The sequence below is a fragment of the Haliotis rubra genome, unplaced genomic scaffold (genome assembly GCF_003918875.1).
Source record: "Haliotis rubra isolate DU_JTF1 unplaced genomic scaffold, ASM391887v1 Scf620, whole genome shotgun sequence".
NCBI classification, from domain to species: domain Eukaryota; kingdom Metazoa; phylum Mollusca; class Gastropoda; order Lepetellida; family Haliotidae; genus Haliotis; species Haliotis rubra.
This window is the reverse complement of record NW_025767325.1, coordinates 545912-557863: the sequence shown is the minus strand read 5'-3', so window position 1 is coordinate 557863 and position 11952 is coordinate 545912. Positions and strand designations below refer to the sequence as shown.

At 41.0% G+C, this 11952-nt stretch overlaps 1 protein-coding gene across 1 annotated transcript; it reads left to right on the top strand.

The window, feature by feature from the left end:
• Nucleotides 1-1245: 1245 nt before the first annotated feature.
• On the top strand, nucleotides 1246-11670 carry LOC124256228 (myoglobin-like). The gene is made up of 7 exons (XM_046690195.1): nucleotides 1246-1314; nucleotides 5736-5831; nucleotides 6072-6188; nucleotides 6736-6854; nucleotides 7693-7707; nucleotides 8538-8637; nucleotides 11545-11670. Exons 1-7 carry the CDS (start codon nucleotides 1246-1248, stop codon nucleotides 11668-11670), a joined length of 642 nt encoding a protein of 213 aa, XP_046546151.1.
• Nucleotides 11671-11952: the final 282 nt, after the last annotated feature.

The window sequence follows — 11952 nt, the reverse complement described above, 5'->3', positions numbered from 1 at the left end:
TAAGACCCCGTTAGTGACAGTACCTAACGGGGTCTCAGCACTATATAAAATATAAAACACACACACACACACACACACACACACACACACACACACACACACACACACACACACACACACACACACACACACACACACACACATACATACATACATTTGTATAGCGCCGATATCCAGCTGCTCAAAGGCGCTTTGTTTTTCCCTCTCAACTCCCTTGGGAGTATACAACTCTTGCAGCCACTAGGCGCACCGAGTTAGTGTGGCTTTCCCATCCTTACGAGGTACCCATTCACAGCTGGGTGGACTGGGACACATAGTCAAGTTTGCTGCACGTTGCTGTACCCGCATCTAGGTGTTTGCACGTATTCATGTGGCCACCATCTGGTCATATACCAACGGATTCGTGGGTTCTTTTAAGTGCACAGGGTTGTGTACTGTACACTAGGGGTTGTGACAACACTGAAAGAGTCTGTACACAAAGTTGACTCCAAGGATTTTACACCCGGTCACAGGTGGGTTCGACCCCTTTACCTCAAGCTTGCTGGATCACTAGCCTTTTATATAGTGCTAAGACCCTGTTAGTGACAGTACATACCCTGGTGGCAGTTTTAGCGTTACAAGCTCCTGTGCTTTACACAAGGGGCCAAATGTGGGTGAAGATACCGGAGACATGAATAATTTTGACCGTCCATCCTTAAAAAATAATGCCGCAACAGACAGTCTTGTACCTGAGTTATACGTAGCATTTGTTTAAATCTAATAACCAGTCAGTAGACGACAACGCTCCAACAAACGCTACACTTACAACATCCCCATTGCATATACATGTTACGGGCTGTAAGTAACACAAAATTCCAATTGCTAATACATGTTACGGGCTGTAAACAGCACAGCTGTTCCAGTACTTGGCCATGTAGTCTGTCTCACAGTCCCTGAACCACATTATTTTCCCTACTGCCAAGCCTTCTATGCAGTGCTAAAGCCCTAAATAAAGCAAGTCTAGATTTCCTCCGGTTCTGAATCTCTGGTCTCCCTAGGGCTCCTTTTCAATATAAATGGGCTTGTTTGTTACTATCAAAATTATATATATTCAGAGACTAAGCCTTAGTCTATTGGCCATGGTACACTGTATAATGGGATCTATATTTATAACTTATGCATGTTACTGCTGTATGTCCTGTATGTCGTTGGACCTAAATCTGTATAAGTAATTTTGAATCCGTGTCGCTGATGTACCAAAGGACAATGTCGCGTTTGATTTTGACGGACTACGAAATATCTATGAAAACGGGATTCATCCTTGAATCCCCCCTGGTAAGTACACTTCTGACTGCTCGGGGATGCTTGCTGGGTTGAGTATTAGAGGGATAGGGGTGGGGAACGTGGGTGCGGGTGTCGAACTATGTGGGGTGAGGCTTTGATGATTTTTATACTGCATTCCCACAACTTGTCATACTTTGGTATAACCCTCCCATTTGTTGGACAACCCAACCTGAAATCCAATTTGCAAAAGGACTTGTGTAACAGACATTAGAAATAATGCATAACAAGGGAGATAATTCAACAGCTATTAAACATAATATGTATTTCAGTTAATACGACGTTTCGTCTTGTACATGCAAAAGCACTTACATTTAACTATAAAATGTCTATGTTTACAGAAATTTCTCTAAACATGTGAATTATTTTAAAGGGCAAGATTTATTCGTGTACACTTCCCCTTTACTACGACGCCCCTTAATTGTGGTGGCCGCTCACTCAACTGCCCCGAAATAGATGCCTGGTCCCTTGTTTTAAACTGGTTGTAATCTACCCCTGTCTGTCTGAGAATAAGGTCAGCTACTAGTGAGTTCGCATATAAACCGGTATTGTGTTAAAACGGTTCTGCGCATGATTGTCAGTCAATGACCTCATTCCACATAAACACGAGAAAACTACTCACTAAACATGTATTCTAAAGATAATTAATATTGGGTTGTGTTACAATATTCAAACCATGTTATACTTAAAATATTCATACATTCTCCGATCATAATTATGTTAACGACACTAGAAGTAAACCATACTGTTCAAAAAACACTCAGTGATATACAGCATTGTCCGATCATAACTATGTCATTATGCCAGCAACATGTCATCTATATCATACACTTCACACCACTTATACAGCATGCTCAGATTATAATGGTCATTATGCTAATATTATTCAAACGATGTCATAAACTTTGCCGTGTTGCAAAGCCTGTAATGTATACCCTACTATATATCGTGTATTGTATGAGCCATAGCATACCCTGATTTTGATACATACCATATGGCCTGTCTTGACCCTATGGTATATCTTGCATTGTATGATCTATGGTATATCTTGATTTGGATACATAGCCTATGATATATCTTGTATTGTATGACCTAAGGCATATCCTGATTTAGATATATGTACATACTCTATGGAATATCTTGTATTGTATGACCTATGGCACATCCTGATTTAGATACATACCCTATTGTATATCTTGTATTGTATGACCTATGGCACATCCTGATTTAGATACATACCCTATTGTATATCTTGTATTGTATGACCTATGGCACATCCTGATTTAGATACATACCCTATGGAATATCTTGTATTGTATGACCGATGGCACATCCCATATTTGATGCCTATGGTATGTCCTATATTCGATACATTGCCCTATGGTATACCCTGTGGTACATTCTATATTGGGTACTCTGTGGTATATCCTATATTGGATAAATACCGTATGATATATCCTATATTTGATACTTTATGGTATATCCTATATTCGATACATGCCCTATGATATATCCTATATTATATCCCCTACAGTATTTGCTGTTTTTTTATACCGATTGGATATGATAAAATTGGATAGGTACCCTACTGCACACTTTATACTAGGTATCGTTCATTTAAATGCTTACAGTATACTGCATTTCTAATAGGGCAAAAACAAATAATTAAACACTGGACATCCTAGTTTAGGAAAGAGTTGTCATAATATGCCTTTTCTTTCGAAGAACATTGCGTGTTGTAAAACGTGACATTTATATAGTTTGAAACGTAATCCCTCCGCTTCCCATTATAGATACCTTGCTGTCATTGCACATATTATCTGTGTCATCTATCCATGGGCACTAGACCGTGAACTTAGCAGTTCTGTGTGACCTTGTTTACACCAGGATATAACACAGCCTGGAGAATAAATACCGCAGCGGTTATGCTTGAGTGAATATACCGAACAAACAAAAGGTTGTTAAAATGGGCGAATGCCATTATAGCCAGGCCCAACCGGGTACATGCAGCTCGATCTTGCACGGCCGTGCACGTGTGCGAGGTCACGTGGCCACAATTGCATGTGCCTAACCACCAGCACGTGTGCAGAATTTGCTTGTATTTGAAAAACCCATATTAACAATCCTTGAGAGATAAATCATACTCATGCCAGCGTGACGCCTTACAAATATTGAACTTGCAATTTGCATGCTCCAGGCTGGCCAATTCACAATCTGGGGACACGTGTTCATCAAACGGGTCTGATTGGTAAGGACCGCCACGTGTGACGTCCCATGCATTGGAAAGTCAAATTAGGTTACGCCATTTGCGTAATCGTTTTACAACCGCAACGTCAACCAGTAACACACTGTTTAGGGGCCGCTTGCATCTGACCTGACCGTCTTCGTGCCCGCTGTCCTTATGTCGGACCGATTCTGACACAGGTGAACCGTAATGAACGTCTACCCTGGGCACACCTGCACCTGCAGATGGCTAAATTTCCTACAAAATGCGTGTAATGACGTCATGGAGTAGCCATCGTGATCACCTGATCTCAATCCCATCGTATGAGATGCTCCTGGAAAGAGTCTTCGTCCCTTCAGACATTAACCAAGAATGTTCAAGAGCTTGGCACCATGTTGATACAACGATGGTACTGGTTGCCTGTTGTGTTCACGGGTGTTAGTCAGTCAGTAAGACAACGTTTCCTCGCTGCTGTGAATGCGAGATGGGGACACATGCGGTACTGCTGTATCATACGTTGAATTTGACGTTTGAGTATTGAGTTCTATTCTTGATGGTGGGCTTGTTCCAATACATTAAGGTAGGATCTCTCTGTGGCGTATTCTGCGATCCGTATAGGATTGATACATAGACTGCAGAGCAAGTGTTGCGATCGCCTCTTGATGTAAGAAATCACCAACCACGTACACGACGTGGCCTAGCATTGAACTCTGGTCTTTTCTAATGTGTACAACACTGCACTCAGGGATTTTGTCTGAATGTCAGTTGATTAAGTTTACAGTCACGTGAGAAGCACCCCACAAAACAAACTCGCCAAACGGTACTTCCTTAAAGATATCCCGTTGTGCACATGCAGTGTTCCTGCGATGCCAAACAATAGCTCTGGCCATCATGAACAAGAGGGGTCGACTTTTGTCCCATCAGTGGACCCTTCCCCATGACGTCAAATTCCAGTGACGTCGAGCTTGACACCAAGCTAGTCGTGCTGCTTTATGCTCTGGGGATATCAAAGGATGCCAGTTTGGTCGTCTGGCTTTTAAACCCGGCCGATTGTAGGCCTTTTCGGTTAGTTAGATGTTTCTGGCCAGTTGGCTGAAAGTCGATAGATCACAACCAACATCTCTTGCAATAATAGCCCTCAATGACTTGTGTTACGATTTAGAAATAACCGTGACAAAAGGTCTTGTGAGTCCCCTTTAAACCAGCAAAATGGAACAAAGACAAGCCTATAATGTTCAATAATATACTGAATAAAAACAAGGTTACAATGAATGACAGTACAGATTCCCAATACAATTGGAGCAGAAATCTAAATATTGGAGCACAAATCTAAAATATTAGGTCACAAATATGAAATATTAACTTACTAAAGTATCGATATTACCAGTAACCAGATGCACTGATTGAAGCTGTTGAATTCAGTATAGACCAGGCTTCTTGAATCCCACAGTCTACCCCCGGAAGCAACAACAAAGAGGAGGTAACTGTAAGCCCTCAGCTTACTCTCTTAACAGGTGAAATTACATAGCCCAAGTTCACGATGTGCGTTCAAATCCACACTCAGCGCTTTAAACTTTGTGATCCATATTAACTAAAAGTTAATTAATGTGACCTTTAGATTTAATTAACTGAAACACATCCTCATAACACTTGCTATCAAGTTTTTTTGCATACCAACAATTTGCTATCTGTTGTCAGTTCAGGAAGTCCCTTCATTTGCAGTGTTTCTGTTAACTTTGTAATTTGGGGGTTAAGCCACGATACGTCTATTTATAATAAAGGCATTTGTACTTTTAACCACAAACTTGCCTCAATGATACAGGCATTAGGACATCAGTTACCTGATGTATTCACAATAACTTTTAGAACCGATATTAGTTTATGCTTTATTTTGCCCTGCAGATTATACTTCTTCAGTGAATACTGTTACACACGATCATTTAACATTTTGATGAGGAGAATAGTGTTTTGGTGTATGATTAATGTTGTTTTTAAGTTAAAATCATTTAGCTTAAGCCAAAGAGGGTTATTTTGGACCATTAGTACAGTATTTCCAGAACAGGTAACTCCTTACTGAGTGATATTACACAGTGGTAGACGTCACGCCGGGAGCCTAGACAACATCCGCGGCTACCACCTTGAGGTCCTGATACATGTGAAGATAAGTTGGAATGTTACTGATTTGTTTCAGAGGCGCCTCCCGCCCTACTTCGACCCTTGGAACAAGATAGCCCTCAGTCTGGTTAAGCACATTGAAAATGGGACTTTAAGGACTGAAATTCCAAAGGTATGCATTATACATATCAGTCCATATCCAAATATCCTTGTTTCTTTTTGTCTAATGTCAGATCTTGTTGTTGCTTCTTCTATTCGAGAGAAAATATTTTGTGTTCAAGCAATGAGTAAACTGGATGGGCTCCGGTTTAAGCTCCGTTAATGTTAAAGTATAGTAGTTCCGAACATTTTGCCCTTGTTCCTTACAAATTTGCTGTATGATAGTTTGAATGTGAGTTATGTCCCCTTTCAGCTTCCTGTGCTAGACGTGAGTTGTCTGTCTGGAGAAAAGGAGATCAAGTTGGCCCATTTGCAACTGGTCATTATGACATCTGGCTATCTCTGGATGGACCCCAGTGACGTGCCAAAGGTGAATATCGCCATCATATATTTGATGAGAGTCAATCAAATAGCAAGAGAACAGGGACATTTACAATTTTGCTGCTTCATAGTAAACCAATGGATTCTGAACATAAGTATCATCCAAGGTATTGTGATCACAGGGTAGGTGTGATCACAGTGTAGGTGTGATCACAGTGTAGGTGTGATCACAGGGTAGGTGTGATCACAGGGTAGGGGTGATCACAGGGTAGGTGTGATCACAGACCAGGGACATGTGTGATCCAGAGGTATGTAAGTGAGAGAGTTTAGTCTTACGCCGCTTTTAGCAATATTCCAGCAATATCACGGCGGAGGACACCAGAAGTGGGCTTCACTTGTCGAACCCGGGGCTTCGGCGTGACGAGCGAACACTTCAATCACCAGGCTACCCCACCGAACCCAGAGGTATTTGAAATCGAGGGATGAGTGTATTACAGTTGCTTCCGTGATATGTGTCATACATTCGTGTTCGCCCAGCATGCAAATGCTACACAAACGGTTCGAGAACGAAAGAAGGTTCCTCTTCTGGGTCTCAGGTACTTCCTCGGCCTCTTGCTGTGCCGCTGTATGCAATGTATGAAAAGTATGACCTGGCGCCTGTCATCACGTACGCCGACTTGTTCCTCTGCAACACGGTCTTCAAAGACCCAAACAGGTACCTGCTGAGTTTAGATAACTGCCCATGCCAAGACGAAACGTTTTTTAGTAAAAGGTGAATTATACAGAAGTTATACCATATACAAATGTACACAGTCAGATACTGGTATATTGCGGTATGAAATATTACCTTTCTTTATCATATATACATGCATGCATTAATTTGAAGAGGACTATAAGGCACTATCATATCCATCATTGATAACGTAATACACAAGACAGTGCACGAAGAAGAATTTGGGATAGGACACGAGATGAGCAATTTCTGCACATACAATAAAGGACACTGTTTGCTATTTAAGCTAAATAGACCAGATAGGGAGAGAAAGTTTCGTGAACGATAACAATGCTTGAACAAACACGCTTATCTGCGTTATACTATGGACCTTTGTTAAAAACGACGGCAGTTAAATCTACCGCCTAGGGCACTCAAATCAAGGGCATATGAACCTGTTTTGATAGACCGATATCCAAAAGGAGTAACACGTGAGCTGTGCACGTCAAAGGCGTATTCCCATATTGCACGATATGCCACCTGTAATTAAGGCTTCTCTGTTGATGAAAATAACGTGCTTTAACAATGGTGCCATTTTGTTTGCCTCGTTTTGGAGGTTAAGCAGCGCTTGGGACTTGGGACCAGCGATCGCTTACTACCTTTGAACTGCCTTTTTATAACAGTTTTGACTAAATGTATTAGATACTGAGCTGCTCATGCAAAATCTATATATGTATATGTATATGCATATGTATATGTATATGTATCCATCTATTTATCTATCTATATCTATATCTATATCTATATATATATATATAATATTGTTTATTCTTTATTTCAGACCAGCGTCTATAGAGTAAGTATTAACTTATACCTAACCTTGGTATGACAGTGGGTTAACACAGTTCCTGGTAATAGTGCTGTTGATCACTGAATTGTCTGATCCAGACTGGATTATTTACAGACCGCCGCCACAGAGCTGGAATATTGCTGAGTGCGGTGTAAAACAACAAACAAAACAAAACAAGTCCTGGGAATAGTACAAGAATACGTGGACGTCCTTTACGTGAGTCATTTCGAACAAGAAGTTAGACCGTCAAATGTTAAAAGTACAATTTCAACAACGCCGGATATAACAGGTGCGCATCCAAGAACATTAGAAAGCTTGGATTTCGCCCTAACAATGAATAAGTCTGAACATTTTTAAAGCATTTTGAGAAAGGCGTTGCACAGTTCATTTCTAGTTTCAATAGTCTCTTAATAAACTTTCAGGATAAAGTGTGTGTGTGTGTGTGTCTGTGCATGTGCGTGTGCGTGCGTGGGGAGGAAGATCCCCAGGATCCGCCTACAGGTTGATATAATTTGTTTCATTAAGGTGTATTGTGAAATAGTTAGAGGATTGGGGTTAACGCCTCCTTAAAGATGTTCCTGGTTATATCACGGCCTGTCATCTTTTTGTGGTAAGAAAACAATAAGTAATGTAGATCGTAGACGTTTACCACACTGGTGAAACACACGAGATGGGTATGGAGCTGACAAGCCGAAAAACAGAAACCGAAACCAAGATCATAGGTTTCTGGCGTGGCCAAGGGGGATAACTCTACACGGCGAATTTTGTGCGTTCGATGCCTGGGCCACCCGTGACCAGTTTTGTGTGTTATTCTATTTATGTTTTATACAACACAGGAACTTGGCGGCTATAATCGACGTTCCTGGAAAGTCGGAGTGGGACTGGTTTTTCGCCGTGGGCACAATGGTGGAGCAAGACTTTGCTGCAGCAATGCAGGTAATTTCTTTCAAGTCTCCATGAGTTTTCAGTACCTTATGCTTGCCGTACGCGGCGACTTAATTCACCGGATGTCTAGGTTCGATGACTTCGCTGATGGCAGGTAGCCCGAAAATATTTATCACTACTTTGTCTCATCCGGACTTTGTGATTTACAGGGCGACGGGATGCGATATTACTGAGTGAACCTTACACATCCAACTATGTAAATATATTCAAACATTTAGAAGATCTGGCCAAATGGTAACTGACTTCGAACAAATATTATCACTCACTGATTCAGCTTATGTCACCATTTTCTGTCAATGTAGCATTGTGAACGAAGTTTGTGTTAATTATCCAGATTGTTTGTTTTCTTTACTGTGTAAGAAAATAAAAGAAAGTATACACCAGTGTTTGATGGTGACTATAAGTGAAGAAAACAAGAAATGGTTATTCCATGTTGAAGTATTTCATACGGAAGCACGTATAGTTTTGTTGTGCCTTTGGGTTCTTATATTTGAATATAAAAGACTATAGCTCGAAATACGTAATTTTTATTCAACGCGTGAAATCATACTTAATGCCAGGGCTACTTTCATTCATCCTCAGTGACTCTGTGGTTTTTAGAATAGGGTCATGAGAATGAGTAACTAATACAAAATCATCAGAATATGATATTAGACAAGAAACTTGAAATATTCTCTGCGACAATTTCTCTACGACATCATACCGCGGGCTGAGGCGTAGAAGCGTTTATTACCCACGTGGTCAACGTATGGGTAGTTGCATACTAATCTCGTACGTCACACAAGTGTCGTATCGCGTTGACCTGTGTCGTAACGACTTGACCTGAGATTCTAACGATTTGATTGGATAACCGATGACCTCTCAGTTAGGTCACCTTGTGACGGAACTACTTGTTCATTCATAACAAACACGTGAATTTATTCATTCTACAACTTAGATGCATTGTGGGAATGTTAACATTGCGAGCGTTGCCGTGTTGCTGTTTAATTGTGAGTCGAACTGAGACATTATATCTGTCGAAAAACATAAACGCAATGTTTCCACCAGTGATGTTAGCCGAATGAAGCAACTGCAAACCAAGAAACGGGGTGCTACGGAGTAGTTTACTGTAGGAGGCTGTACGAGGCGATGACAACTGACATGCATCCTGACGTCGGTTACCAAGGCAGTGACGTCATTACAGTGTGACGTCATGCAAATATTGTACTACAGTACAAAACTCCGCAACCTCTTTATGAAACCGGTTTCGGTTTGAAACCACAAAATAACAAAAATACGCTATTTTGTCAATTTAATGCATGTAAGAAGTGGGTAATAAATAAATATTATTCGAAAGTTCATTACATACGAATTATACGAAACTCGTGACCTTCCTATGTTATCGGTCAGATACCATAGGAAGGACACTCGTTTCGTATAATTCGTATGTAATGAGACCTCGTGTAGTATTCTCTATTCTACCATGGCTACGTGAAATGCTCGAATTTGATTGGTCAAGCCACAAAATCAGACGGTATCAATTTGGATTGAAAATGCGTCTGATTTCACGGCGCTTCACTGCGTACGTATACAACCCTGCCGCACTACTTCAGCTTGGCCACCAACATGACTAACATCAACACAACAGACGTGATGGAAATACTGATGAAACATTTATTAAAACTCGAAAAATACAATTATACGATTTCTCCACCACAATTATTAGGGGATCTCACTATCATAATTATTACCTTCTATTATAAAAATATTCAAACTCAATTACAATACACAGCCCCACACATAAACAAACAATATCTAACATATAAATCAGAAAACCTTGTAACAATACATCCCTATCTATCCCAATTTGTGCGGCAAAACGTTTGTAAACATTTACCTACCTGGTAAATGGTATATTTGTTTCCCTTTAGAATGGGAAATTCGCAAGATAAGGGTCAGGCGAAACACAAAATTTCCCACTCATACTCCATCATGTCCCGTTGCATCGTTCAAAATGTCAAAAAACGTAACCATGAGAATTTAGTTCTCTTCCACCTTCCCCGAAGGCTGTCACTGCAGCTATGTTCGTACACTTTGAAAAGCTTGGCCACAATCCAGTCCCAAATGACGAGAACAATGTTCCAAGGAATCCCAAGTTAGTCGAAGGTACACAAAGCAGCAGTACTGTCACTCTTCCTCGCATGCCGGGGTGGCGGCACGTACGTGAAATCATGATCGACACTCGCCGGCCCGGTCATAAAAATTAACAGTCTTTGATGACTTACAGGTCATAGGTCGATCAGAAAAGGATCTATTCTTCGATTCTGCAGGGTTCAGGTTCGACAGTCAGTCAAGTACGCGTTCGGCTTCAAATGAAATTTAGAGACTATCAATTCGGTCTAACATTCATCTAATTTCCAAACACAGTACGTTTATCTCCTAATTTACGGCCTCTTCGGTCAATTTTTATCAATCTTCTCCGTTGCCAGCATGGGACAATATGTCCGTTTGATGTGATTTATACTTCGATTATACTTGTGTAAGGCCATCTCTTTTTATAGAAGGAACATCAGCATAGCATTGAAACCCAGCAGTACAGATATGGTGTTAACAAACCATGGGTAATAATCGGACAATCGCACCCATGGACAATAGATCTTTGCACTTATAAGGGACGTCAAGTTGCTAAGGCAGCAGCGAGGCCTTCCATGCCTAAACTTTGCGAGACACTTCCGTACATTTTCTCTAATCTCACTTTTCGATTTAGCCGTCGGGTAAAAAGTTCTCATCTCGACAAGCAGACGGGATAAAGTCTATAAATCTGCGAACTCCTTTCTTGAAATTCTCAGTCATGGCTCCCCTTGGAGGATGCAGCATGATCCGTGTCTATTTGCCTAACGTCATTTGCCTTCTCTCCAGTCATTTCAGAACGTCCTTGACGGCATTGATGAAGGTGACCAAAACAAGATGGCGTTATCCCTGAACCAGCTGGCGGAGGCCGTACTCAACATGAAGGCCACTGAGACACGGGTACATGGTATGTAACACACAGACACAGTCAACTAGTGAATAATGTGCAACGCCGCACTTAGAAAATATTGTTGCACATAACACACTCGGGGACGTCGACCAGTTGCTGATAACATGAGCCAGGACAGTCACTGCAAAGCTATGTGTACAGATACCCTCGGGGCTACCACCCTCTAACAACTATTACAAACTATTCTGGGTTTTGGGTTGATGTTTTTGATATTCGATCCTGGACTAAACAATCCAGTGACTCTTATTATGAAGAATGATTTACGCGTTCCAAGTACGATCATGGGC

Coding starts and splice junctions, on each gene's coding strand:
- LOC124256228 (XM_046690195.1), top strand. CDS start 1,246: ATGTCGCGTTTGATTTTGACGGACTACGAAATATCTATGAAAACGGGA. Junction 1,315..5,735: donor TCATCCTTGAATCCCCCCTG/GTAAGTACACTT, acceptor GATTTGTTTCAG/AGGCGCCTCCCGCCCTACTT. Junction 5,832..6,071: donor TAAGGACTGAAATTCCAAAG/GTATGCATTATA, acceptor GTCCCCTTTCAG/CTTCCTGTGCTAGACGTGAG.